Raw genomic sequence first — 27399 nt, 5'->3', positions numbered from 1 at the left:
GGTTAAATCATAAGGGCCATGAGGATTTGGATGCCAACTGGCCAATGACCAGGAAAAAAAAAAAAAAAAAAATCTCTTTTCCTTAATACACTGCTGACCCTGTATCAATTTGTCATATCCAATGAGTAGGGTCAAAAAATGAACATCATAATTAATTCATGCATGATTCAAGAAAAGATGAATTAATTTCATTTGTTTAATCTTCATACTGCGGTGGTGAACCGCCACGCCATGACTGATGAGTCATGGACCTCATCCCCTGGAAACATTATCAAAGCAATAAAACCAATTCATATCACTATGAATTTTCTCAAATTTTCCAATTATTTTCAATCTTTGAATTATTAAAAGTTAAAACAGCCTTAACTGCGAATTATGGGGAGGGATTCGATTACCAACGTTCAATGGGCTTAATGTAATTTGACCCAAAACGGAGGTCATTCCCCTCTATATCCAGCTTTTCCTGCTTCAGAAAAAAAAAAAAAATTTATTTTTTTGGTAAGCGAGGATTAATAAAAAATCTGAAAGCAGAAGATTAATAAAATCGATCAGCTGTACCCACCCCACCCAATCCATATGATTTTGGGGTCCTTCTTCTTCTTCTTCTTCTTCTTCAGCTTCACTGTCACTGATTCGCAGAACAAAGCTACAGCGACCATACGAGGCATTAGGAGCTCTCTGTTTGAATCAGTCTACGCAACAAACTAGCATTTTTTTCTTTGTTTTATTATCATTGTTATTAAACTCTCTCTCTCTCAAATCGAAGAAGAGGAAAGGGTCTCTCTTTCATATTTTCTTCTTTCAATAGGAGAAAATATTTATATTCTGGGGATTAAATTATAGAGAGATTTTGGAAATGCAGAAGAGCCAGCGATTTTTCTGGGTTTTAAAGCCGATCGGAAAATCACCGGCGATTTGATGGAATCGATGCGCTTTGTGTTGTTAGAGCTGTTGTCCACATTTCATGGAGGCAATGTTACGGTGTACTCCATGTCTCGCTCTCAGATTCGGCTCTAAGCTGCGACTCGCCGTCGTTGTCCTCGAGGTGAGCTCTCACCCTCACCACAGCTTTTTGTTCTGTTTAGAAGAAGATTTGGGGGTTCAAGTTTTGGTCTTTGGCTTGGAAATTTTAGTGTTAGGGCTCTGGGTTTGTGTTTTGGTTGCTGAGAAATTTGGGATTTGGGGACTACAGTGAGTTGTCAGGTATCTAATTTCATATCTTTTTCTGGGGTAGCAAACAGTAGGTTAGGGTTTTCCTACTTTGAAATGGTTCAGGGAAGCAGCTGTTTTTAGTAAGCAGCTGTTTACTTTCCAAAGCTATTTCTTCCAAAACTTTCTACTTTCCTTTTTGGGTAGACTGTTAATTAGTGCTTGAGGGCGAAAGCTTCTGCCTTTAGTTTTTCTTGTTTTGAATATTGAGAGCATTAGATGATCCGTGGGTTGGGTTTGGGCGTTTGGTGAAGAGATTGTGTTCAGGGTTGTTGATTTTGAAGCAGATTTGGGTTGAAGCTAGGCCATACTGTGGCATTCCCTTTTGTGTTATAGATTCAGTTGATGGGATTTGCATTTGATGTGTCGTATTAGCTTCTGCGAAATGATGTATAGAATGGTTGTCTCCAATAATTGGGGCATTTATTTTGTTTTGAAACTTCTGGTGTTAGAGTTGCCTAGTTTTTCATATGAGTCTCTTTGCTTCAGATTGTATTGCTATTTACATGGTTGGAAGCTACTAATGCACAATCTCAAGAGATCATACTGGGAGGGCAAGGCCCGGAGAGGTCGTCAGAGAACATTGTTTCTCACTCCTGCATCCATGACCAGATACTCAAACAACGAAGGCGACCTGGTCGCAAGGTGTACACTGTTACTCCACAGGTGTATGAGGCTTCTGGTATCTCAAAACCCCTTCACCAAAAGGGTAGGGCATTGCTTGGAATTTCAAAGCAGTCTGTACAGCAGAAGGATGCAAAACTGCCCATTAGAATTTTTCTAAATTATGATGCTGTTGGTCACTCGCCTGATAGGGACTGTCGGAATGTCGGGGATATTGTGAAGGTGAGTTTTGGATTAAATTGGTAACTCTAATTGTATTCGTGGTCCACAGCTACGTGTAACTGATATAGAAATTGCTTTCTTCTTTCAACTCCTCCCTCTCTTATCAGCTTGGTGAGCCTCCTATTGGTTATCTTTCTGGCTCTCCTTCCTGTAATCCTCATGGGGATCCTCCAGTTTCTGGTGACTGCTGGTATAACTGCACTTTGGACGATATAGCTGGGAAGGACAAAAGGCAACGCCTTAGAAAGGTTAGAATGTTACTGTACTTTGTTAGTTCTCTAGTCTTATTTCGGCAAACTCTTACTTCATGTAACTGTGTTAAGTGTGAGTTTTGCTTGGCAAACATTTGAATGTTAGTTCATAGTAAATATAATGTGAACAATATTTATGACTTTAAGAGTGTTGATAAACTCATGCCAGGTAAATTTAAATTTGCATGAAACTGATTTGTAGAGGTATTTGAATGCAGGCTCTAGGACAGACAGCAGACTGGTTCAGGAGAGCCTTAGCTGTTGAACCTGTGAGAGGGAACTTGCGGTTGAGTGGATATTCAGCATGCGGTCAAGATGGGGGCGTACAGCTGCCACGTGAATATGTTGAAGGTAACTATGTGCAAATTCGCTGTTATTCTCCAATCTCATTGCTACTTGATCCTTGGTTGTCGTAATTTTCTCCTGTCACATACAACAGTAGTTAAGTAACAATGATGTTGTTCTTTTTCCAGAGGGTGTTGCTGAAGCAGACCTCGTTCTACTGGTTACAACAAGACCTACCACCGGTAATACCCTTGCATGGGCAGTGGCTTGTGAACGTGATCAATGGGGTCGTGCGATTGCAGGTATTCATTCATTGACACTGTCTTATATGGGATAGCCGTACCTTGCCTGCTATAACAATCAGACTGACAGTTCCTTTTGTTTTTTTTCTTGGGTAGGACATGTAAATGTTGCTCCTCGTCATTTGACAGCTGAAGCAGAAACTTTGCTTTCTGCTACTCTAATACATGAGGTCAGTTGACCTTCCTGAAAGTTTGAAAACATGGGATGTACTTTCTTACTGATTAGTTGTGTAATCTTCCAGGTCATGCATGTTCTTGGTTTTGATCCCCATGCCTTTGCTCATTTTAGGGATGAGAGGAAAAGACGGCGTAGTCAGGTAACTAATGCATCAAAGAGTTCCTTCATGACCTAGAGGAATATATATTTTCGTTTTAACTCATAACTTCACATTATACATTACTGCAAGTTCCAGTTTTGGTATTTGAAAGACATTTAGTGTGTTTCTTGTGGGTGGTTTTGGCAAAAAAAAAAATGCTGTTATTTCTTTCCCTTACCTCTATTTAATGTGGCAAAAAGGGTTCTTCTTCATCCCAAGTGTAAGCCTTTCATCTTCTGACATTTCTCAGAGATTTCAATCTCAAGAATTGTGTCGAGTACGGGAGCTTTATATAATTCCCTTCTAGCTTTAAAGTTTTCCTCCTTGTTTGTCCTCTCAGACTAATAATGACTGATATATATTTGTTCTTCATTGTTACCAGATTGTGGAAAGTTTATTGACATTCTGGCATCAAAATCTTACTTGTGATCCATTTGCAGGTTACAGAACAAGTCATGGATGAAAAGCTTGGGCGGATGGTAACCCGTGTGGTGCTTCCACGGGTTGTCATGCATTCACGATATCATTATGCGGTAAAGGCCAACTTTCTTTTTTGTGAATGGATTTCTTGCGTGGCTTATGAAACTATACGTATACACAATGTTGCTTTAAATTGCTGATATCCAAAATCTAGGAAAAAAAAAAGGATGATGAATGATTTTCTCGCAGGCATTCTCTGAGAATTTTACTGGTTTAGAGCTAGAAGATGGGGGAGGGCGTGGCACATCAGGTAACACACATGAATACAATATATCATATATTTACTCTTAAGTTTCTGTGCGTGTGTGTTCGCACAAGGGTATTAATACATAAATGTACACAATCATATGTATTAGAGGTTAAAACCCAACATCCTGTACTCGGTACAGTATTATAAAAATATAATACGAGCAATGATATTTGAAACACAGTTTAGGGAAGCTAAAGATGGATATAGAGAAAGATTCTTAATCATTGATTTGTAGCAGATGTTTCTTCTGATTCATACCATTAAGTTGTGACACTTAGATGTTTGATAATGATTTTGCTTTGCATAACTTGTTTGTAGGGTCACACTGGGAAAAAAGACTTCTAATGAATGAAATTATGACGGGTTCAGTGGATACAAGATCCGTGGTTTCAAAAATGACACTGGCCTTATTAGAAGATAGTGGATGGTACCATGCTAATTATAGTATGGCAGACAATCTTGATTGGGGTCGCAACCAAGGAACTGAGTTTGTTACTTCCCCTTGCAACGTCTGGAAAGGGGCATATCATTGCAACACAACACAATTGTCAGGATGTACGTACAACAGAGAAGCAGAGGGGTACTGTCCAATTGTAAGTTACAGTGGGGACCTGCCCCAGTGGGCACGCTATTTTCCACAGGCTAACAAAGGTGTGCTATTGTGCATTTGTAATTTACTCTATTGTCTTCGTTAAAATATCTACCAAACATATTACTTGGTTTGACGCTTGATGGAACTCTGTTAACATATGATCATTGCAGGTGGACAGTCTTCGCTGGCTGATTATTGCACCTATTTCGTAGCTTACTCTGATGGATCATGTACAGACACTAACAGTGCACGACCACCTGACAGAATGTTGGGTGAAGTACGAGGGAGCAACTCTAGGTAAGATTTCAAAGTCGATTACTCCTTACTAACACTTTGACAGAATTGCTTTCCGATGGACATGTTTAGATTTAGTGACACAGTTAGATCTTGCTAATGATTATTCTTGTCAATTGTAGGTGTATGGCCTCATCATTAGTGCGTTCTGGGTTTGTGAGGGGTTCTATGACCCAAGGAAATGGATGTTATCAGCACAGATGTGTCAACAACTCGTTAGAGGTATGTCACGGAGTCTTGATTTGTTTTTTTTTTTCATGAGTTTATTTATCAAAGGCACTCCAGGTGTCCTAATCGACTTATCAACCAAAAGTAACCGAGGGTTGTATTTGAAACCTGCTTCATTTTTCTTCTCCTGTACTCTTCCTCATCAGTGTTGTATTATTCCATTCGTTTTCAGGTTGCTGTGGATGGGATGTGGAAAGTATGTCCTGAAGCTGGTGGACAAATTCAGTTCCCAGGATTTAATGGTAATTGTGCTGTTCTATCTGATTTTTACTTATTGTCATATCTATTTTGTCAACCTTGATCACTAATTAACAAATGTTCTTTATTTAGGTGAATTGATATGCCCGGCATACCATGAACTCTGTGGTACTGGGATAGTTCCCGCGACAGGGCAATGTCCAAATTCTTGTAATTTGAATGGCGACTGTGTTGAAGGAAGATGCCACTGTTTTCTAGGGTTCCATGGTTCTGATTGTAGCAAACGTAAACTTCTAGTTCCTATCCATCCCTTTATTATCATCACACAACAATCAACACTCAACAAATGTCTGAGCTGCCAACTTCTTAGAATAGTTTTGAATTTATGTTCTATGCAGGCTCCTGTCCCAGCAACTGTAGCGGACGTGGAAACTGCCTATCTAACGGGATATGTGAATGTAGAAATGGGTACACTGGCATTGATTGCTCCACTGGTAATGCTTTTCTTTCTTGTCTGTTGTTTTTTTTTTCCTTTGTAACAATTTTTTTTTTGTCATCGTGAAGATTGATTTTCACATCAAGTAATTGTTATTTTCCTCACAAAAATGGTAATGCTAGTGTTGTACTTGACAGCTGTTATTAGTTGATCTCTAATAACATTGTGCTTGGATATGGTATGCAGCTGTCTGTGATGAGCAATGCAGCCTTCATGGAGGTGTCTGTGATGATGGAGTGTGTGAATTCCGCTGCTCTGACTACGCAGGCTACTCATGCCAGAACAGCACAATGCTTCATTCTAGTCTTAACGTTTGCAAAGATGTGCTAGAGAATGTCAAGTCTGGTGCTGGTCAGCACTGTGCCCCCAGTGAACCAAGTATACTGCAGCAGCTAGAGGATGTAGTTGTGATGCCCAACTACCACCGTTTGTTCCCTGGTGGTGCCAGGAAACTCTTTAGCATCTTTGGCACCAGCTATTGTGATATGACTGCGAAGCAGCTGGCTTGCTGGGTAAGTAGCTTTGCCTTCTTTCCCTGCCTTTTGTATTTTGAGTACTGTATTGCATGTTCCTAGCTAATTTGAGTAGAACCAAGATTCTGACCAAGTGACTATGAATTGCCAGATCTCAATTCAAAAGTGTGACAAGGATGGGGACAACAGGCTGCGGGTATGCTATTCGGCTTGTCAATCATATAATTCAGCATGTGGAGCTTCACTTGATTGCTCGGACCAAACCCTGTTCAGCAGCAAGGATGAAGTAGAGGGTCAATGCACTGGGTCTAGTGAGATGAAAACATCGTGGGCTAGCAGCCTACTTAGTTGGTTTTCAAGTAATGATTCCTCCAGAGGAATGTCTGTAAAAAATAGGCAGCTCTAGTTTTTGTTTAATTTTTTTTTTTTTTTCAATTTTTTTGTTTGTAATTGTTTAGGCTTCCATTTTAGGAAATGTTGGCCTAAAAAAGCCAGCCCTAGATGTAGGTTCCCTCTGTTACCCAACAATCATTAAAAAAAAGTTGGGTAGGAAGGTGAGTTGTGGCTTTCAAAGATGAAAGGCACTTGTAGAGAGAATTGGAAATGTTAGGAATGCAGGGACCAAAAAAAAAAAAAAAAAAAAAGGGAAAGAAATCTTGTTTGCACAGTTTGTTTGGCCGAAGGCCTTGAAATTAAATAGAAAGAAAATGCCCTTGCATTTCTTTGCGTCCCTTTGTATTATCTCTCGCATTTTTCTTTTTCTTGCTCATTGTGGTATTCATGGAACCAGATTAAAGAAGGGTTTCCACTGCTCTATCTGCCAACAGTTAACAACTAAACGAGTACTACATCTGAAGTTGAGAAAATTGTACCTTTCAATTGGAAAGTGAGTTGCAGACTAGTAAATTCATTTTCTGGTTTTAGAACGACTCAAAATGGTCGGGAAAGATTCACAGATTATTAAGAAAATGACATGGACGGCCGATTAATTAAACTAATCCCTCCCTTTCCTCTAAAACTCCAGCTATTAGCCTTAAAAAAATTTCAATGTTAAAAAGCCTCTACCAACAGATCTAGGTAGTTTTAGCCGAAATATTATGCATCGGAGGGAGCTTCAATACCTCTAGTTTGAAATTGAGTGCAAAGATCTCAAACAAGCTCAAGTTTGCATGCTCTTTGCAAGTAAGCCAAGCATATGCAGATCGAAACAGCATGAAATTTAGTTAAATCTGTGGATGGTTAGAGGTGCCAAAATTCTTTCTATCTTCTTAATTGTTTGTTGCCATTTCCTATCTACAAGAGACGGATCAAATGAATCATAACGAAACGAATCATATATTGATTACAGCATCACAACAAATTACGTCAACTAACTAATTAATCAAATCATTACGTAAAGTTAATAAATCCCAAGTAATTATTCGTCCTCCTCCTCCTCCTAGCTCACGATGACCCGGTGGGGCAAAATGTGATCAAGTAATCCGACCCGGTACAGGTACAGGTGCTTGAAGCATCATCATAAGCGTAGCTATACGCCGTGGGACACGCACTCTTGAACATGGCGGAGTACTGAGTCGGAGAGCAAGTCTGCGGGGTGGCGTGGTCGCCGGTGCAGCAAAACTCAGGCGCGTTGAACGCCTCGCACGCGCTCTTACAAGCCACCACAACACCCGAACCCGAATCCGTGACCCGCAACTCGGGCGGGCAGTTGGCGTTCAAGTCCGTCACGCACCCAGCGTACTGGCAGTCGCCGTCTCCTCCGGTGGCCCTCAGCCCCATGCCGACGTTGTAACCGTCGACGAGGCTGACGTCATAGAAGTCCTTGTCGGTTACGCTCGACCCGATGGTGAACTCAGCCAAGGTGACGGGAGGTGCGCCGCCGCCGGTGCATTTTAGGGAGCCGCAGTCTCCGGTGAGGCAGTTTCCGTTACCGGCTTCGTCGAAGTTGCAGCCGGTTCTGGCCCAGAAGCGGCCGGACCAGCCGGCCGGGGCTGTGAGCTGGACTAATGCACCGGGGAACATGGCGAAACCGCCTTCGCCGAGAACTGCGGCGCCGTTTCCGGAGAGTGTGCCGGGCCAGACTGTGTAGGGGCATCGGTTTTGCAGCGTAAAAACTGTTGCGGAAACTAGGTTTGCTGTAGCTGCATTAATCAGGTAGTTAATTAGTTATCAATACATCGAGGAAGCAATGCAATCAGTATGAAGTGGTGTGTAATATGAAATCAAAAACATTAGAGTGGTTACCTAATGATGCAATGATCAAAGGAAGAAGATAGAGATTGAGCTTGTTTGAGGTCATGGTGATTGCCATTAGAGAGAAACTGAATCTTAGAAGAATGGTAGAGTAGTCGTGGATGGAAGAAGTTAATCGTTGATGTTGGATTTGGTGAATGAAGAGGGAGATTTGGTAGGTATTTATAGTTGGATGCATGCAAAAGGTATTTAGAGATTTGCACCCACCCTGCTCATAAACATTGTTTTCCACTCTTTCCGTGAACCACTAAAAGATTAGTGGGTACGTGTAAATTAAATATGCGGGTGCACAAGTTCGTCTTGAATCAATTTTTTTTTGCTGAGCGTTCCTTTCAAGTTATGTCTACTTTTATTTACGTGATAGTGAAAAAGAGAAGTAACAGATTCTGCTTAGTTATGTGCCTGAATTAATTAATTAAGCCATTAGATTGCAAATGAATTAATTAAGCCACTTGATCCAGTAAAGCTTAGGTTATGCATGATGCAGGTCCCTAACGGCTAATGGTTACAGGTGATTAAAGTCACGTGACTGAGGAGGAGACAGAATCCAGTAAGGCGCTGACTCCCTGCAGCCTCGGCTCCTCTCCGGGAGGAGGGAAGGAGATGATCGGAAATCTCAGAAAAGAGAAGAGTGATCAGTTGGGAACGTGGCAAACATCAGCACCTCCCTCCCACTCTCACACGTGCACTCTCCCTCACACGTTCTTAAGCCATAGCATACCAAAATGGTGGTTAGTTTATCAATCTCTTTTCTTCCTACTTTTTCTGGAGTGACGTATCACATTTGACTTTGTCATTCAATTTTGGTTATTTTTTTGATTCACTCTTTCAGTCTGTCTCTTTTATGTGGAGATTAACTTCAATTAAACATCATGATACCAATTAAAAAAACAAAAAAAGAATAAAAAAGAACAACTTGCTGTCTCATCGCACAGATAGCATGATGAAAGCATCATAGCAATTGAATCCTTGGGCCAATAAGGATCTTGTAATAGATTAAGCAAGCTCCAATTTCAATGAGTAAATGCTTGTAGCCAGGGACGGAGCCACAGATCACAACTAAGGGGGGCCAATACAAGATGGATGAGAAAAAATATATTAAAAAAATATTAAAATCTATTATATAAAGCAAATTGTTGGGAATGATGGTTAAATTTTTGAAACTCCTATTATGCCCTTTATTGATTGAATTGTTTAAAAAATAAAAATGATATTACAAGGCTAAAATAGTAAATAAACAAAATCAGTATTTTCTTTTCAAGAAACTACAAACAAAAAATAAGGGAAAAAAAACCCACGTTTTGTTGCCTTCAAATTTTTTTTCCTTTTGTTTAATTTCCTTTAAATTTTAAATTTTAAAATTTGTTTTATAAAAGCAAATTGGCAGGCACGGAGTGCATGCCAAGAGGCTAGTATTGTATAATTGTATAATTGATTTGATCAGATTAAACAGGCGTGCTGTAAGGAGGCGTTCTCCAAATACCAAGGTGCAACAAGCATGCTCCAAATATTATTTTACTCATGGTTCTGCTTCTAAAATCCAAAAAGTCTTTATTATTTACTATTACTCTAAACTAACCAATCAAAAGATAGGTGAGATATATTATATTTTCATGTGAAGCTAATCACGTGGAGAACTAGGGGGTGCCAATATTAATAATTGTGTGTGTAGAAACTCAAGTCAACTAGATTGCAAGCAACAATTACATATGCAGTCAAAAAGTTAAGGGGTGCCATGGCCCCCTCAGGCCCTTGAGTAGCTCCGTCCCTGCTTGTAGCATTGTTACATAGATACATGAGTACATGACACAATCTTTTCATGGGTGCTAGATAACTCTTCTTGTTTTCTCCTTCAGGAAAATGCTAATTAAGGGGATGGTGTAAAATGTGGCCTGAGAGAAGAATTAATGAAGGCAATGCAGGATGGATGGTGGATGGTCTTCATTAAAATGAAGGCATGCAGCTTCCTAGAGATCCAGAGCGTTTAGTTTACTCATTCAGCAAAAGGCAACTTACACTTGGACACCATTGTATGTTTTGCTATAAACAGGAAAAGGGCATCATTTGCAGTAAACAATAAATGAGGCTAGGCAGATGCCATACATGTTTGTCTGTTCCTTCATTGTTTTGACAATGAAATGAAGAGAAGCAGCGCAGGTTAGGTAGCCAGCCCGCGTCTCTTCGTAATTCCATTGCCTCAACTCGATCATCCCATCGATTGAAAATGCGATTCTGTTTAACTGTCCCAGCAATCGTACAAGATTGCTTCACGTACGTACCCTATTGATTAATCTAGACGTACAAAGCAGTAGTTGATAGCCTACCTATATGAGGTGTCTTTTGGTTTGCTGTACGTTGATATAATATATGCTTGTTTACACATTACTTGATACGATTCAAGAATCAGGACTCAACTTGATTCAATTTCAAGATAGACAACATTCTCTGGAGTCACCAAATGCAGCAACAAGAATGAATGCCATGAATGAGAAGTAGGTGAACATAAAAGATATGAAATTTAGGCGCAGGGAGTAATCTGATTCTGATCTAACAAGTTTGAACTTCCCTCTAATCAACAGCATAAGGAGATCTAAGGTTGAGAGATATCATTACAGATGATCAACAATTGTACACTGAACTAGTGCCAGTATATTCTTCTTTACAAGTGGTCTCTGTAAATTCCCTGTCCATCAATATGCATGTAATTTTAGGGACTTGACAACTTTACCCTCAATTTATTTTACAGGACAAAGAGTGAACCTGACCATGATTGTGCACCGTAATGATTTTTTATTTTTTTTTCCTTTTTCCAATTCCATATATCTCACAATAGCAGCAAAAAAGCTGCACAGAGAACCCATAAGCTGGCATCTTTCCTTCAGCGCAACAACAGGGACCTGAGCCCTGTTGTATGCATGACTCTGTTTTCGGTTGTAGTCAGTCACTAGATATACAGGTGCGACAAGTCCATTATAGAAGCACTTATATCCACAGTAACAATATATGAACATAACCAGAAGAAAAAGGATACTAAAAGTTGTAAATTGTAAAAAATGTACGTATCCTGTAAATGTTATTCACATCTGAGTCTATTGCAAACCAATGTTGCTTTAACAAAGTCTAATACTGGCACCGGTTGGATTTCAAAATATGTTGCGGAAGCAAGGTATGCACATGATAAACCGATGTATATTTTAAACCAGACCGATGAAAAAATGGTAAGGTAAATGATAACCACTGTCAAAATAAGTATCAACATAAAATTTACCAAACCCTTGAACGCAGAAATGTCTTCTTCTCCTCCTTCATTAGGAAAATGGCCTCGAGTATGGAAATCTGACAGCATGTTGTCCTTGAGATGGAATGTGTCCACTAACCAAGATGCAGCATCTGTGCTAGACTCCGGGATATCTTCCATTGAGATACGCCGAACATGAATGTGTACTTCTGAAGGATCTACACCAAATGCATTGTCCATAAACGAAGGGCATTGATTCTTGTATGCAATTGTCAAGTCATAAACTGCAGGCAAATGAAGAATATGAAGGTATAAGTTTAACCAAAGGAAATCTCATAAGAACTTACCATCTTGGAAAAGTTACAAAATGGAGCCTTGTATAAATTCATTACCTGCATCCAAAGAACCTCTTAGGGCTTCTAAGCAAGCACAAAAACCTTTAGTCCTTGGAAGTAGCACATGTGACAGCACAGGAAGTCCATTTTCAGCAGCAAATGTCTGGCTCTTTTTGCATTTTTCTTCACTGCACAAGAAACAAAACGAGGGAATTTGAATGAATAAACACATGATTTAATCTGCGCTATACAAAAGTTGCAAGTATGTCAATATGTGATGCAACCAGTATACTAGTAAATGTGACTGGAATATCGAAATTGGGTTTGATCAGTTACTTGAATAATCCTTGCAGATATTTGCAGAAAAAAATGTGGCAATATTAGATATTACAACAGATCAATTTAATCGATAGGCTCAATGCCTGCAATTTGATAATAACCTACACAGCTGAATCTGATATATCCTTTTAACTTTACACAATTTCCATAGTAAATTTAAAAAGTAATTGTGATGTGGTAAATAAAACTGATTACTAATACTTAAATCTATCCTACTCACTTTTATCTCACAAACATATATTTCTCTTCCTGTGCTTTATCATGAATCTGAAAGTACATAGTGCAGATGGATTAATAAGGGAGACATATAGAGGAGGTGGGGGAAAGTAGTAGTACTCGTAATCAGTTCCTTCAGGAAAAATAGAAAGCCAGAGAGGGTCTCGAGGATCAGCAAAACTTAATAGCATTTTCCGGAGAATTGGTTCATCAACTTCCCACTTCCTCTTCAAAGGAATGAACTCCAGAACGTGGAACCCCCAACCGAAAACAGGCAGCTTCATCAAGCTGCTCTTGAGCACATATTTAACATATCCGAGGGACCCTTTTCGCAATGCAAGATCCCACAAGTACATCCAATCCACCTCAGTTTTATGATTCGCAATAATCAAAATGCGCTCTCTAGGTGGGACAGTATCGCCCGAAAAAACCACGTTCGTCCCGTTGATCTTTTCAAATAGAAAGGGCCAGAGAGCCAGCCACCTAGCAAATAGAAAGGAAGTTGCTTTTCTGCTGTAATGTATGCTAAAAAGTCGCAACAAAACAGCTACCACCGGCGCAAAACAGACTAGAATGGTGAAAGCAGTGGAAAGAAACACCACCAAACATAGAACACCCCTTACAACTCTAAAAGCGTTCAAGGGCCTGTGCTTCAGTTTACTATCAGATTTTAAGGGACTGCAAACGTCCACCTCCTTCCACGAACCGTCCTCAATGGAGCTGCAGTTCATAATAATCTTGATCGTCAATCAATGTATCCCAATTCATCTACTTGTAAATATAATTAAATGCCCTAAAAATAATTAACACCAATACACTACACATATACACATCCCTACTACCAATACCACCTATAGAGGAATTTTTGAGGTCTTGTCAAGCCAAACCTCACAAAATTTTGAATTCTCTTTCCTTTAGAATTCAAACAATGTGGTTAACTATCAGATCCCAATTAGAATTCCATGTTTCAATCAAACAGTATCCGACTAGAATACAAATGAAAAAAAAAAAAAAAAAAAATCTGTGGTCGGATGCTACATTACCAAATCCAAAGATATAAGAATACAGAGAGCAAATCTCAGATTCCGAAAACACAAAATTCTTGACTCCAATTGCTACAAGATCAAAATGAATTGACACTAACCATTCTTCTGGGTTTGCCGCTACCCGTCTGGGACTGGCGCTCTCTCTGGCCTGAAGGCTTTAAATGAAACATACATGTTCTTTCAGAATTCATACAAAACCAAATACAAATGACATTGTTTATCTGCAAATAACATAAACAACGTAAAAATGCATGTATTTACCTCATGGCAATCTTTTTCGGTGAAGATCTCATGCCAATTTCGAGTCAGAGAGATGCAGGAGATGATTGTGGTTGTTAGGGGAAAGATGATATATAATACGATACAAGCTGATAATGATGGGAGATAAGAGATTGGTGTTTGATAGTGATGAATATAGATATAGATATAGATTCTAAAAATAATGAGACCACCGTGAGGCGAATTCCTATATAAACAAATGCAGAGCAAAAGTGCAACGACAAGTGCAGCAGGGGAGATTCACCATTAGTATTAGTGGGATGATGACAACAAAAGAAATTGAGAATGGGTCAAACCAACCTAATAAAAAGCTCAGTTTTGTCGGATGTGATTTGATTGGTTTACACAGTCCACCATTCAGTGCAGTCTCTTAATTTGGTGACGCTAGGTGTCTGACGCAAGTCACGCTACTTAGTTGGGTTTTAGCTTTCTCACAATTATGATTACATTTACCATACAGCTTTAGTATTTTAGGTTTTGTGTTCGAATCTCTCATCTATTAATATTTCTAATTATTATATTGTTCAATCTCTTTATTAAGTGAATCGGAATGGATAAACCAGCCATTGCAGTCTCTTGATTTGGTGACGCTAGGAGTCTGACGCAAGTCACGCTACATAGTTGGCTTTTAGCTTTCTCACAATTACAATTACATTTACCTTACGCCATTAAGACTTCAGGTTTTGAGTTCGAATTTCTCGTCTATTAATATCCCGAATTATTATATATATATATATATATATATATATATATATATATATATATATATATATATATATATTGTTCAATCTCTTTATTAAGTGAATCGGAATGGATAAAACTATCCGAGTGTGATGGATTAGCAGCTTACCATGTTAATCTCATTGCTTGTTTATTTCGAGCATTAACGAAAGTTACGAAAATAAGTAAAGAGATAAATCGGTCCACACCTAGCCCAATGCGATCATGCTAGAATGACAGATTATTATTGTACTGCTTGCTCTGTCGGTCTGCATAACTGCATAAGTAATATTTTTCTTTGTCGGCTCCTTTGGGACATGTTTTTTTTTTTTTTTAGAATGAATGATTCTCTCTGGGACATGTTATTATTGTACTGCTTATTGAATTACATAATAGATGACATTTTCTCAAAAAAAAAAAATGTGAGATATAAGTAGGGCAATGATAAACAAAAAATTAATTCTCTATCTTTTTTTTCCAAGATTAAATTTTAAAATGTCAAAATACAAAGGATCGATCCTTGAAAATTTGAAATCAAAAGAAGATGAAAAAAGAAATTGTAATTTGTTGACAAATCTTATATGAGATAATATGTCAATATCTATTTGCACCTTGAGAAACAAGTTTTCCCCACATACCCACCGGATATAGCCCTTCTTACATTAGACGCAAACTCCTTCGGCTTGTCTCTCAAAACTTCAGCTGCATCATGATTTAAGGGATCTTCATGATTCGGGTCCGTGAAAAGATGATACAATCCATAAACAATGGTGTTTATGTTAAGCACAGGCTTCCAATCTTCTCGTAGGATGTTGAGGCAGACATTCCCTTCCAAGTCGATATTGGGATGGTAGACCTTTGTCATACACTTAACTTTTGGTGCCTCGTGTGGATAGAAATCCGAAATCTGGAAAGAAAACACAAACTTTCCACCTGTGTAATATCCTTCATCTGGTCTAATCGAAACCTCAAAAGCTTTGAGGTTGTCCTTGCCTTTGGGGAAGTATATAACACAAGATTTTGGTAAGTTCAGCTCAGTTATATCTTTGTGAAGGCGCAATTCGCCAGCTGATTGCTTCTTGACATGTTTTCCTCCATTGGCTTCAGCAAGTTCTCTCTGCTTCTCCTTAACTTTAAATAGCCTGATCATATCTCCTGTTTTTACTTAGTTGGTGACTGATCCCTCTTTTTCTTCTTCAGAATTGTATTCGATGATTTTGTTCTTCAAGCCATATTGGAGGTATTTATAGAGTACATAACTGAAACAATGTCTGACTAGGATTAGGATCAATGAATTAAAAAGCGTGCCTTAGGGCGTGAGGTGCTACTGAAACTGAGTGTGTTTTGCTGCCGAGGCGACCAGGCGCCAAAGACGTTGATCAAGGCGGCGAAAGCGCAAAAGGCGCAGCTCAAGGCGTCAGAACCGTACGCCCAGAAAGGAAAAAAAAAACAGAAGGTTCATGAGAGAAGTGTACTTACATTGAGCAACAATACTATTGTGATAATTTGTTGGATCCTTAAGCAGTGAGTGGTTTCTTTTGATAGCTATCGTCAATGCATGATTTTAGAGATATATTGGTGCAGGCATGTTTGTGTGTGGGAGAGAGGAAGAGTTGTCGCAGAGGGATCGATAGTTGTGAATTTGGAGATGAAGAGAGATACGCAGAGGGATGGTTGTGAATCTGGAGATGAAGTTAATTTGTCTAAGGTTCCTAATTTCAGTCTTCCACTTTTTTTTTTAATCTCTTCAATATATAATTAGAGACACACTAAAATACAAACACAAAGATTGTTTTCTACTTTCCTATGTCTTTGAGGAATTTACATATTCCTAGTTTGGTTTAGATTTCTTTCCTTGCGCTTGCAGATTAAAGGTTTACCTTAAGATGTGAAGAACCAGCCCAAAAAGTACAAATTTCAGTACGTGTTGGAAAAATGCATAAATTTGGCAAGTCCAGTTAACTTGCCCCGTGTTTCCACTTAGTATTAGGAAAGTTAGTATTCCTATGGTTTTAAGGTTTATTGCATTATCGGAAAGTGTATAAATAGGCCGCTATGTTGTTAGATATCTGTAATTAACTTCTTCAATCAATATCGGTTTGGTAAGACTGAGTATCCAACAATGTTAGTACAATTTGTCCGACGTTTCTCAAAGATGAGTTTGCCCACCAAAATCAAGCCATTGCTATTTCTTTGGTGTCATCTACTTATCTGCACATTCCTTTTCACTTCCCTCCCCCTCGCTATGGGCACTGCTTCGGATGATTATACATCCTTGGTTTTCAAAGGGTGTTCAAAACAAATGTTCCCAAACAATGTCTACCCGGAAAACCTCAAACCCCTCATGGACTCGTTGGTCTCAAACTCTTCACTAGAGACTTTCTTGGCAGCCACAGCCACCTCTGGCGATGGCACTAACGGCATTAACGGTCTGTACCAGTGCCGCGGAGACCTCTCCCCCGCCGAGTGCAACACCTGCATAAGACAGATTCCACCTTTAGTCAGCCAACTCTGTGGAGAAACCAATGTAGCAGTCCGAGTCCAGCTCCGCGGATGCTACTTACGTTATGAGATTGCTGACTCAAAGCCATTTGATGCAACAGAATTTCTTTTCAAACGTTGTGAAGTTAATCAAGCAAGGGCTGCTGGGCTTGGGGAGAAAAGGGACACGGCTTTCGGCATATTGGAAAACGATGTCAAGAATAGTACTGGTGGAGTTGGTGGCTTCTACACCGGTGGCTATGACACAGTGAATGTTTCAGGACAATGCGAAGGTACCTTAGTGAACCAGGATTGTGTGGCTTGCCTGCAAAGTGCTTCTCAGAAGGCCAAGACCGAGTGTGGCGATTCCGTCACGGGGCAGATTTATCTCTACAAGTGCTCCATTAGCTACAAGTCTACAAACTCCTCGAATGCCAATGCCAATGGTGTGCCATATTCGCGTAAGGTCGGTGCAGGCTCTGGGAATCATCCAGCAGAGATGGTAGTGGCTATTTTGGCGGGATGTATTCTCGGTTTGATATTATTAGGTGCTGTTATCATTTACATTATAAAAGAGTGCAGATCATGAAAAATGTAAGCAGATCACACTAGCTAGGAACATGGAAGCAGTATGCGAGTCCGATGTAAACAAGTAGTTTTCGGCATGAAAAATAAATAAACTACGTTGTATTAGCCTTCTATAGTGTATTTTAGGTTCTTAATTGCTTTTAGTGTTGGGTATGTATAATGGTGAAAGGCTGCATGCCCAAATACCCAATTCATTTAAACAAGAGAAATTTGCAATTGCCCGGAAATCTTTTGGATTTTTCAGCTGAAATGTTAATGGGTTTAAAGCTGATGGTATTGATGTGCACACAAATATCACAATTGGTTCAAGCTTAAACAAGTCCTACTTTTTTTTTTCTTTCCCTTTTACTGTTTATTTGGCTGCTGAAGCAAAGACTACTATACTTGATGCTGCTCAAATAATAAAAATAAAAAAATCAAAAGACTTTTTGGTGATACAATGATACTAAATAACATGTTTTGATTTTGGTGGGATTACAAACTTTGTTCCCGTTTAAGTCACACATGTACACACACTAATACAAATAGATTAGAAGGCCGTATTAGATGGTTTTTCAGAAAACAAGGTTTAATATCTCGTAAAAGAGAATCTCTTAAGAACATAAAAGAGAACGACAATAATCATTCTTTTTTCATGATATATGACTTAAAAAAATCAAGACTCATCAGGCAAGAAAGAGATCATATTCACAATTATAGTGTTGTATGTATATTCCCAGTAAAAAATAAAATTACAAACAAAAAACAAAACTCTCCTCCTGCCCAGTAACTACTCCTGTAACAACTCACCTGCTTTTTTGTCTAGTTCTCTTTAACCTCATTCTTTGACTCCAAACCAGATCCCCAATGTGTGGAACTACTCTCTTCTTCAACCTCAACATCCACCTTTGAATTCTTCAAATGCGTTTTCACATAGAACTTCATGAACAGCAAAAGAATGGCGGCATTGAGCACAGAGTTGAACACCCACGCCCCAATTCCGTTGCACCCGCCTTTGAAAACCTGAAGCAACAGAACGCCGACGTGGCAGGCCAAGTTGCATACCAGCAACGCCACCTGGCAATTCACCACGAGTGGGAAGCACGCGCCGCGCAACCCGACTCCGATCCAGAACCGGTACCCGTAGACCACGGAGTAGAGCAGACTGGAGGAGAGTATGGCCAGGACCTGAAACGATTGAGAGAACTCGAGCCAGAGGAAGGACATGAAGATGAGGATGGATTGGTTGAAGAGGTGGAAGGAGGAGAGTCGCCGGCGCCGGAGGACGGTGAAGAATGTGCGGAACAGGTGGAGGAACCGGGATAGGTAGAAGACGTAGGACCAGAAGAAGACGCGCCCGGAGGGGCGCGTGCCGAGAGGGAAGCAGAGGAGCCACTGGAACGGGGTGGTCTTGGTGCGCCGCCAGAGCCACCGCGTGTCGCGAATCTCTGCGGCGGAGGAGAGGAGGATGCCGACGAAGATCACGGCGGAGATTAAGGCCATCAGGAGGCTGTGCGCGGCCGGGATTGGGCCGAGCGGCACCGGACGGCGGCGGCGGAAGATGGTGAGGATGAGGTGGAGGGTAACGGCGACGGCGAGGTAGGCGGGGATGACGGTGAAGAGGAAAGACCACGTGGAGCCCCATGATTGGGTGGAACTCCACCGGAAGTTTACAATGGTAGGGTGCTCTGTTAGCCAGTACTTGATGATGTGTAACGTCTTCATAAGCTGCATCGCATATGTTCGACGAATTGCCTCAAAGAAATTATAGCGATGACTTATAACAGTTTCGTTCCGATGATGTGTTGAAAGGTAAAATGGACTGTAATGGTTATGGTTTATGGTGGTCAGCGGATTGTAAAGGGATGAGAAATGGAATACGGGGTGGACCGAGTGCGGAAGTTTCTTGGAGTCCTATTCTTTGTTTGTGTTGGTATTGCTTAGATTTTTCTAAGGCTGGGAATGGACCGACGCCAAAATTAATTGAAATTTCAAGGAGTCGGTATCTTGGACCTCAAGGAGTTTTTGGTTATTCGGTAATATTTAAGGGCCTGAAACTGCATCTAGAAAGCGATGATCGGAGGGTGGTAATTGGACGAGTGAAGGAAGCTGGTCCATCATTAGAGCGCGTCACTCTCACATGTGAAACATGACTTGCATGAGCATTTTGACCCTTTCTTTTTCCCTTTTCTCCTCCAATTGATTAACTCAGCTTCACTTATATGTATATATATTATATCATTCATGGCTTGATGCCTAAAAAGGATGCTTGTTAGAGTGTTTCACCTGAAAATGCCTTTTTCTTTTTGGTGGATCATGTATGCTTTGACATAATAAGTACTACAAGTGTTTTTTTTTATTTGAAAAACAAATATATATGTATATATATTATATATAACTCGTGTATTAAAGTCAAACAGTATAAATACATTATTATTATTTGAACACACAATAGTTTTCTCAAAAAAAGAACACACAATTAGTAGTGACAGATAGATACGGGGTAATAGCGCACGTACGTCTCGATGGGGTTCCAGACCCCCTTCAAGTTTTCACATATAATCTCGTATCAAACTAGAAAAGAAACTCATACAATATAACAATACAGAGAAAAACTATTTCAGTCAAACAATATAAATACAAAATCACTATTGATTATTCATAATCACTATTTCAGTCAAACAGTATAAATATATTATTAATTTTTCCTTTTTTTTGTTGATAAAAACATTATCAATTAGGTGAACACACAATAGGTATTGGCAAAAAGATATGGGAGGCACCGAGACAGTGTTGGATCTATATCTGGGTCTAGGGGTCCAGACCCCCTTCAAGTTTTCAAACACTACAATGATTATACATAATCATGCGAGTCAGCTAGGAAAGAAAAAAGTGCAATATAGAAACAAAAAAAATCTAGATATTTTTATCATAGGTGGGGTTTAAACTTTCTCGGACCGGACAAAATTGTACCTGGACTTTCAAAGTGATCAAATAGACACCTGGACTTCTAAAATCACATCATTAAGGTGCTTCCGTCTATATTCCATTATTGCTCTGTTAAGTGTCGGGGTAAATAAGACATTTCACTTAAATTGACCACTAAAATGACTGTCATAACCTCATATCACATGAACAAACACATTTCCTTCCTTAGTGCCTTTCTATCTTATTTTCCCTCCAAACACTTCCCCAACACTATTCATGTGAAATTTTCCATCAAATTTTACCTCCAATTATTATCTCCCGATAAATAATAACAATATCCAACATTTCAACATCACGTTTTCTTGAATAATTTTTACTGTTCTTAAAAAATTAGCCCAGAATTACAATTAATTTTTACAAAGTAAAATTAAGAAACAAAAAAAAAAGTGATTATACAACAAAGTATAATGGAAAACGAAGTATAAGGATAAAAATGAATTGCAATTCTGATTTTAGTGGTCAATTTAAGTGAAATGTCTGATTTGCCCCTTCACTTAACGGATGAATAACGGAATATAGACGGAAGCACCTTAGTGATGTGGTTTTGGAAGTCCAGATACCTATTTGATCACTTTGAAAGTCTAGGTATCATTCTGTCCGGTCCCAAAAAGTTCAGACCCCACCTATGATAAAAACCCATAAATTAATTAATTTTTTTTCTTTATCTTTTGTTGCTGAGATATCTTTCATTTGTAGATTAATTAATTAAATGATATCAGTTATATTTTGAACTCTCTATTTTAAAATCCTAATTCCATCCCTAATCAGAAAGCTCAAGAATTTGAGAACAATTTTGTGCGGTTTGGTTCTTTTTTGATATATATTACTAGCAACAAACTATGTTAATTTTTGGGTTAAATACTGCTTACTCCCTATACTTATAGGGTTTCATCGTTTCAGTCCCTGACCTTCGAATTTCACCTAAAAAGTCCTTGAACTCCCAATTGGTCATTGTCGTCAAGCATCCATCAAAAACTCCGTTCTCCCCTGAAAAGTCTATTATACCCTCAATTACTTTAAAAATATATATATATATTTCTCTTCCTCTTTTTTTTATTTTATTTTTTTACCTCTCCTTCTTTCGGCTCTCTCGCCTCCTTCTTTTCATCTCCTCATCAAGATGGTTCCAATCCACAGACCTTCAAGAGGTGAAATGAAAAAAAGAAATAAAAGAGAGAGAAAAAATAAATTAAAAAAAAAGTAAGCAAGGGCATAATAGAAATTTTCAGCAACTTTAACAGAAAATTTTGACGGTAGGGACCAATTGAGAGTTCAGGAACTTTTTAGGTGAAATTCGAAGGTCAGGGACTGAAACGATAAAACCGTATGGCCGTGTTTGTTTCGTGGGATTGGACGGGACTGGACTGGCTTATCTAGTCCAACAGACATCATCCCGTGTTTGGCAACAACTGGGACTCAATTAATGAGACTCCAGAGTCCCCAAAAACCTGCTCTCACCTTCTTCCACAGCGATGTCAAAAACCATCGGACTGTGGAAGCCAAAATCTCGCTCTTCGACTCTTCACTTCAGCTTCGTGGTTTTCTCTACTGTTCGCTTGGGTCTCCTTCCATCTCTTCTGCAGGTTCAATTTTTCACTCTCCCCTCCAATCCCCTCAGTTTTCTGCCAGCCAAAACACAGAGATTTAGAGATGACGGGTTCCCATTAAGCCCAAAGTGATGAGTGAAGGAGGATTTTGCAGAAATTTATTTGCCATGAATCGTTGAGTTTTGGGAGGTCTGGGAAAGACCCAATTGATATTTGGTTGTTGGCTGCAAGAATTGAAGAGTTGGAGATAGAACCAATTCAATTCCAGGTATAGGAGAGGGTTTTGCAATTTGTGTTTGATTTGCTTGCTTTTGCTTCATTTATGAGATTCAGAATTGTTCTGTGAATTGTGAGGATTGTGCATATGATTCATGGCTTGCTTCTATTGTTGAGACAGACCCAATTTTGTTGTGATTCATGGATGATTGTGCATATGATTCATTAGTTGCTTCTGTGTTCTTTCTTGCTGCTCCTTAGTCCTAGACAGTGCCAAACAAGATTCATGGCTTACTATAGCATAACCCAAGTTAAAAGAGTCTAGGACTCTTGTAGAAATTAAGGTCGGGAGTGATAGTCCGGTGAAACAAACACCCCCTATAAGTATAAGGAGTAAACAGTATTTAATTCATATTTTAATGTGTTAGGTTGGAGGGCGTAACCACTTTCGTTTATATGTCCATGCATTGAAGCAGTGGTTGGTAGTTTGTCTACGTTTCGTGTGGAGAGGGCCATGGAGGGATGTGGTAGACTGGTAGAAGTAGTAGAGCATAACATTTAACTCGTGTCTAATTATTGGCAGGCTTTACATAATTTACTTGTTATGCAACATTACTTCTTACACGTTTTTCTACCATCTCATGCATGTGTCGTAAACTTTTGCCGAATAGGTAACACAAACTATACTAGAGTGGTCGTGGACCTCGTGGTCAATCATATGAAGAAAAAACCACTGCCCAAGGAAGGTCCCTAGCCTTGTTTATGTATGTTGGTTTTTTTAAGAGAATCAGTTATCGATCATCCATGTTTCAGAGTATTACATATATCTTCCTATTGAATTATATGTGGCAGAAACGTCATGCTTATTCGACCTAAAACGTAGAGTAATCTATTAACAAATATCACCAGTAAATAGACACTTAGAAGAACGATCCCTCATAAAACATAACAACTCTGTAGCCTAACTCCGCAAACCCTGCGGTCGCCCATGGCCACGCTTAGGTTCAACCTTAGAGTTTACGTGCACCTCGACCATCCTATCGTCACTATCGTTAATACCGTCCTCTGCAAACCCGAAAGCCTTCAAAGAAAGAGATCAAGTCGACCAACAGGAACGACATCCCTTGCCCATTTAGGAGCAATATCATTTCCTTCCCCTTCAGTACGCTGCTAACTAAAGAGGTAGGAATAGGCCTCAGTACAAGACATCGACTAGTTAGAAAGGGACCGACCGATGAGGGAGGGAAAAACAGTCGAATAAAAAAAGTGGAAATTATTTTTCCTTATTCTCAAAAATCAATTTATATGGATTAACCGTCGGGGAGAGTAATAATTTTTTTTTTTTTGAGGGGAATGAAAAGTATTATATTAATATAAAATTATACGACCATACTAGGTCAGACTATACTCATTGTAGTAACCCAAACACTTACTAGGAATCATCATAGCGTTGAAGCCACAAGTCGGCCACAAATCATCATCGTGGACCTCAAGGTGAAGATTACTTTGTTTTGGCCGACTTGTGGCTTCAACGCTATGATGATTCCTAGTAAGTGTTTGGGTTACTACAATGAGTATAGTCTGACCTACTACTTCTACCAGTCTACCACATCCCTCAAAAAAACGATATTAATATAAAATACTCATTCAAGTTCAGACTGTTGATGTACAACACGATGTTCTTAGGTGCCTTCTCCCTAAACCCTAAAGACTAAACAATCCAAAAACAGAAATGAAAAATAACGCAAAAAATAAATTACTCTCGCCCTACAACAAACCCAAATCCTAAACTTGTACCCTAATGAAGGCACCTAAGAACATCGTGTTGTACATCAACAAGAGACAAGTAAAAGGAGTGTCGCCCTTGAATCTATTGCTAGTTTCCTAACCCACATGGGAAAGGAACTGCTTCTCCATAAGCACAACTCTAAAATATTGGTCGAGGAAACCCTAACCTGACATTCCAACCGGACTGGATCACTGATCGATGGCTTGACTCGAACCCTAGCATATCCATCTCTTATGCCTCTCTGATTCACCTGTAGAACCGGGCCAATCTTTTCCCCCACCAGACAAAGAGTATCACTGGTCAGAAGCGCCAATGACAAACCTTGCATAACCACCCAAATTTGGGGGGGGGGGGGGGGGGGGGCACCACCGTGATATCAGGAAAGCCTTCGGAATCATTCAAGAGAATCATGGTGCGTTGAAAGCACCAGGGTCTTTGGTAATGTCGCACTTGTTGGAGAAGGTGAACAGAAATCTATCCGTTCAGAATTGCACGTCCACTGTGCCATTCAGCCTCCATATTGATTGGACCGCACTCTGAAACGAGTCGATGTTAACAGATCTGCAGGAGTTGAGCCTTCGCACCATGAAATGATTTGAGAGAGGTGGCTTTTTCCCTGACTTTGGAGGTTTCCCAAATCCATCGTGGGAGACTGATTAATTTGAAAACAATAGGACAAAAAATAAACAATACTCAAGTCAAAATAAATTGCACAGAGCGTGCCCGGTTAAAGTATTATTTTTTTTTTTAAATTAGTGAAAACTCACTCTCAAACAATACAAGATTCCTCTAAAACATAAAATTTTCTAGATAAATGAGAATTTTTTTTTTTTTTGAAAAGTCTAGATAAATGAGATGGTTATTGTTTTTTTTTTTTTTTTTTTTTTTAGTAAAAGGTCATTGCATTAGATGACCGAACATCAATAAAGTACAACATATATATATATATATTTGTTTTGTTTTAATAAAGTACAATTTTCGTTCACGGGAGACAATTTTCCTTGTATGATGGATGTAGACAGTAACACTGTTGAGGATGAATTCGTTGATTTATATAAGGAAGGCAAAATCTATGAGACGGCTAAACATATGATGTGAGGAGAGGACCAGAATATTATCCCCACCATTAAAAAATTGCCAGGTGGGAAAGAAAAAAACAATTTCCCTCCCCGGAGATCTCCAAGCGCGTCAAAATTGCTTCGCTTCGCATCGCATCGCAAACCCAAACCCTAATCTCTCCGTCAACCATATTCTCTACGGACTCTCTCTCTCTCTCTCGTTTTGACTAGCTCTACTCCTCCTTCTATGTAAAGGTCAGTAGTTCATCTCCTTGATCCGATTGTTTGATTTCTATTGCTTGTTTTCAATTTGTTTCTGGATTGCTCATGATTGGATTCTGAGAATTGACCAAGGGTAAATTCCAAATCGATTGCTGAGACGTTGTGTTTCTGCTCGCATGCTGTAGATCTTTGCAGGCTGAATTCATAATATTTGTGATCATATTCAGGAAGAGAGAAAATACTTGATGAGTAAAACCATTCGTTCATTATTCCCCAGTACTTGTAACTAAATAGGACCACCAGAGTTCGCATCATTTCGAAAGAATAATTGATTTTGGATCCTATATAGTATTTTGTGGGTGAAGTTTGTTCAATTGTTGTGTAGGGTTTTATATTTTCCGGGTAACTAGGGCTTGCCTGAGTTCTTTTGATGTAGTTCAATGTAACTGAGATGTTGCAATGGCTGGTGTATGATATATGTGATTCGAGTTTAAGAGGTTGTCCTCCAGGTATGGCAAGTGGTTTTGGGGATTCAGCGAGCAGGCCATCCCAATCACAAGGGCCTTCTTTCTCCAGCAGTAACGGGGATGCTGGTAATTTCGAATGCAATATCTGCTTTGACTTAGCCCAAGACCCAATTGTTACCCTATGCGGCCATCTTTTCTGCTGGCCGTGCCTTTACAAATGGCTCCACATTCACTCCCATTCTCAGGAATGCCCTGTTTGCAAAGCCGTCGTGAAGGAGGAGAGTTTGGTCCCCTTGTATGGTAGGGGAAAGACATCTACTGACCCAAGATCAAAGTCAATTCCTGGAGTTAACATTCCGAATCGTCCAGCGGGGCAAAGGCCTGAAACAGCTCCTCCACCAGAACAAAACCATTTCGCCCAACGTGGGTTTGGATTCATGGGAGGTTTGGGAGGGTTTGCTCCACCAATGGCAACCACAACAAGGTTTGGCAATTTCACCTTCTCTGCAGCTTTTGGTGGCCTTTTCCCGTCTTTGTTAAATTTTCAGATGCATGGATTTCCTGACGCTCCCGTGTATGGTGCAAGTGCTGGATTTCCGCATGGGTTTCATAATACATTTCATGGCCCCCATGGACATAGATACAATTTGCGACCGGGTCCTCGTGTGGGTCGTCCAGCTGTGGTTCAAGATTATTACCTGAAGATGTTGATTATGTTTGTTGTAGCTTGTGCTCTTATGGCTCTTTTGTGGCAATAGATTGAATATGCTATCCATTTCAAACTGGACGTTTAGGGTGTTTGTATATTTGCTAGTTTATATTTATTGTTTCTGACAATGGGGAAACTGTTCATATTTTACTATTTTCAGTTTTGTTGTAGCTTGTCATTTGTATGTCTCATTGGCATGTCAATTATGGCTTACATGGTAAGATAATTGTATTTCCAGATACTCTGCTGCATTTATTTCTCTGTCTCACACACACGCACACAGAGCCTGCTCTTTTCTGCAACATCGCTCATGGGATCAGCTCTCTCCACACAATGCAGTAGTACGGAGGCATGGAATATGTTGCAGCGGGTAAGAATGTGCTTTGTAGTCACAATTTTTCTTTCTCCTGCATAGTCTTTGTTTTTCCTAATCATTTGGTTGCTGAATTTTTTCTTTGCCCTGGCATTTTCTTGAGGGTGTGGTTATTATGCCTATATAAGGGGAATAGAGCACTATGAACTACATTTGTGCTGTTAAAGTATCATATTATTAGTGAACTAGATCATTTTGTATGACTGACGAGAATTTTGTATACAAGTGAATTCGTCTTCAATACAAAGACAAATTTGTATGCACTTTCCTCATTTTGAAAATGATCAGTATTTGCCTAGCATCCATAAACCAGATGCATTAGGAGGACTGCTGAA

At 39.5% G+C, this 27399-nt stretch overlaps 7 protein-coding genes across 8 annotated transcripts; 3 read left to right on the top strand and 4 right to left on the bottom strand.

Moving 5' to 3' along the window:
- The first annotated feature begins 514 nt into the window (after positions 1 to 514).
- Positions 515 to 6952, top strand: LOC133736877 (uncharacterized). The gene is made up of 17 exons (XM_062164479.1): positions 515 to 1045; positions 1699 to 2055; positions 2163 to 2303; positions 2525 to 2657; positions 2780 to 2893; positions 2990 to 3063; positions 3136 to 3210; positions 3651 to 3743; positions 3880 to 3940; positions 4259 to 4591; positions 4703 to 4829; positions 4949 to 5048; positions 5227 to 5296; positions 5385 to 5537; positions 5651 to 5746; positions 5935 to 6260; positions 6373 to 6952. The coding sequence occupies exons 1-17, from the start codon at positions 965 to 967 to the stop codon at positions 6625 to 6627; spliced, it is 2589 nt and encodes an 862-aa protein (XP_062020463.1). The 5' UTR covers positions 515 to 964; the 3' UTR covers positions 6628 to 6952.
- A 528-nt stretch (positions 6953 to 7480) lies between these two features.
- LOC133736878 (pathogenesis-related thaumatin-like protein 3.5) lies at positions 7481 to 8663 on the bottom strand. Its single transcript, XM_062164480.1, has 2 exons — positions 8466 to 8663; positions 7481 to 8362 (listed from the first exon to the last, which is right to left on the bottom strand). The coding sequence occupies exons 1-2, from the start codon at positions 8650 to 8652 to the stop codon at positions 7665 to 7667; spliced, it is 885 nt and encodes a 294-aa protein (XP_062020464.1). The 5' UTR covers positions 8653 to 8663; the 3' UTR covers positions 7481 to 7664.
- A 2234-nt stretch (positions 8664 to 10897) lies between these two features.
- On the bottom strand, positions 10898 to 14133 carry LOC133740246 (probable 1-acyl-sn-glycerol-3-phosphate acyltransferase 4). Its single transcript, XM_062168180.1, has 5 exons — positions 13910 to 14133; positions 13747 to 13803; positions 12723 to 13322; positions 12105 to 12235; positions 10898 to 11996 (listed from the first exon to the last, which is right to left on the bottom strand). The coding sequence occupies exons 1-5, from the start codon at positions 13939 to 13941 to the stop codon at positions 11548 to 11550; spliced, it is 1269 nt and encodes a 422-aa protein (XP_062024164.1). The 5' UTR covers positions 13942 to 14133; the 3' UTR covers positions 10898 to 11547.
- Positions 14134 to 15248: 1115 nt separating this feature from the next.
- LOC133737922 (NEDD8-conjugating enzyme Ubc12-like) lies at positions 15249 to 15853 on the bottom strand. Its single transcript, XM_062165383.1, has one exon. The coding sequence runs from the start codon at positions 15795 to 15797 to the stop codon at positions 15249 to 15251; it is 549 nt and encodes a 182-aa protein (XP_062021367.1). The 5' UTR covers positions 15798 to 15853.
- A 916-nt stretch (positions 15854 to 16769) lies between these two features.
- On the top strand, positions 16770 to 18240 carry LOC133736499 (plasmodesmata-located protein 1-like). Its single transcript, XM_062164016.1, has one exon. The coding sequence runs from the start codon at positions 16770 to 16772 to the stop codon at positions 17715 to 17717; it is 948 nt and encodes a 315-aa protein (XP_062020000.1). The 3' UTR covers positions 17718 to 18240.
- A 141-nt stretch (positions 18241 to 18381) lies between these two features.
- Positions 18382 to 19819, bottom strand: LOC133736500 (elongation of fatty acids protein 3-like). Its single transcript, XM_062164017.1, has one exon. The coding sequence runs from the start codon at positions 19427 to 19429 to the stop codon at positions 18518 to 18520; it is 912 nt and encodes a 303-aa protein (XP_062020001.1). The 5' UTR covers positions 19430 to 19819; the 3' UTR covers positions 18382 to 18517.
- Positions 19820 to 25318: 5499 nt separating this feature from the next.
- On the top strand, positions 25319 to 26861 carry LOC133736503 (uncharacterized). 2 transcript variants are annotated; one of them, XM_062164018.1, is made up of 2 exons: positions 25319 to 25548; positions 25901 to 26861. In XM_062164018.1, the coding sequence occupies exon 2, from the start codon at positions 25967 to 25969 to the stop codon at positions 26738 to 26740; it is 774 nt and encodes a 257-aa protein (XP_062020002.1). In that variant the 5' UTR covers positions 25319 to 25548; positions 25901 to 25966; the 3' UTR covers positions 26741 to 26861. The 2 variants fall into 2 exon arrangements, with proteins under 2 accessions (XP_062020002.1, XP_062020003.1); XM_062164019.1 differs by having other exon boundaries at positions 25321 to 25548; positions 26025 to 26861.
- The last annotated feature ends 538 nt before the right edge of the window (positions 26862 to 27399 follow it).

The sequence above is a fragment of the Rosa rugosa genome, chromosome 3 (genome assembly GCF_958449725.1).
Source record: "Rosa rugosa chromosome 3, drRosRugo1.1, whole genome shotgun sequence".
Taxonomy (NCBI): Eukaryota; Viridiplantae; Streptophyta; class Magnoliopsida; order Rosales; family Rosaceae; genus Rosa; species Rosa rugosa.
The sequence above is the reverse complement of the archived record's forward strand: the minus strand, read 5'-3'. Positions and strand labels throughout refer to the sequence as shown.

Excerpts from the sequence above, each read along its gene's own strand:
- LOC133737922 (XM_062165383.1), bottom strand. The coding sequence starts at position 15,797 with ATGATCAGGCTATTTAAAGTTAAGGAGAAGCAGAGAGAACTTGCTGAA.
- LOC133736500 (XM_062164017.1), bottom strand. The coding sequence starts at position 19,429 with ATGCAGCTTATGAAGACGTTACACATCATCAAGTACTGGCTAACAGAG.
- LOC133736878 (XM_062164480.1), bottom strand. The coding sequence starts at position 8,652 with ATGCATCCAACTATAAATACCTACCAAATCTCCCTCTTCATTCACCAA. Across the intron at positions 8,363-8,465 it reads TTTGATCATTGCATCATTAG|CTACAGCAAACCTAGTTTCC; the intron begins GTAACCACTCTA and ends TGATTAATGCAG.
- LOC133736499 (XM_062164016.1), top strand. The coding sequence starts at position 16,770 with ATGTTAGTACAATTTGTCCGACGTTTCTCAAAGATGAGTTTGCCCACC.
- LOC133740246 (XM_062168180.1), bottom strand. The coding sequence starts at position 13,941 with ATGAGATCTTCACCGAAAAAGATTGCCATGAG. Across the intron at positions 13,804-13,909 it reads CCGAAAAAGATTGCCATGAG|CCTTCAGGCCAGAGAGAGCG; the intron begins GTAAATACATGC and ends TTTCATTTAAAG. Across the intron at positions 12,236-12,722 it reads CCTGAAGGAACTGATTACGA|TGAAGAAAAATGCAAAAAGA; the intron begins GTACTACTACTT and ends TTTCTTGTGCAG.
- LOC133736877 (XM_062164479.1), top strand. The coding sequence starts at position 965 with ATGGAGGCAATGTTACGGTGTACTCCATGTCTCGCTCTCAGATTCGGC. Across the intron at positions 2,894-2,989 it reads ATGGGGTCGTGCGATTGCAG|GACATGTAAATGTTGCTCCT; the intron begins GTATTCATTCAT and ends TTTCTTGGGTAG. Across the intron at positions 4,592-4,702 it reads TTTTCCACAGGCTAACAAAG|GTGGACAGTCTTCGCTGGCT; the intron begins GTGTGCTATTGT and ends TGATCATTGCAG.
- LOC133736503 (XM_062164018.1), top strand. The coding sequence starts at position 25,967 with ATGTTGCAATGGCTGGTGTATGATATATGTGATTCGAGTTTAAGAGGT.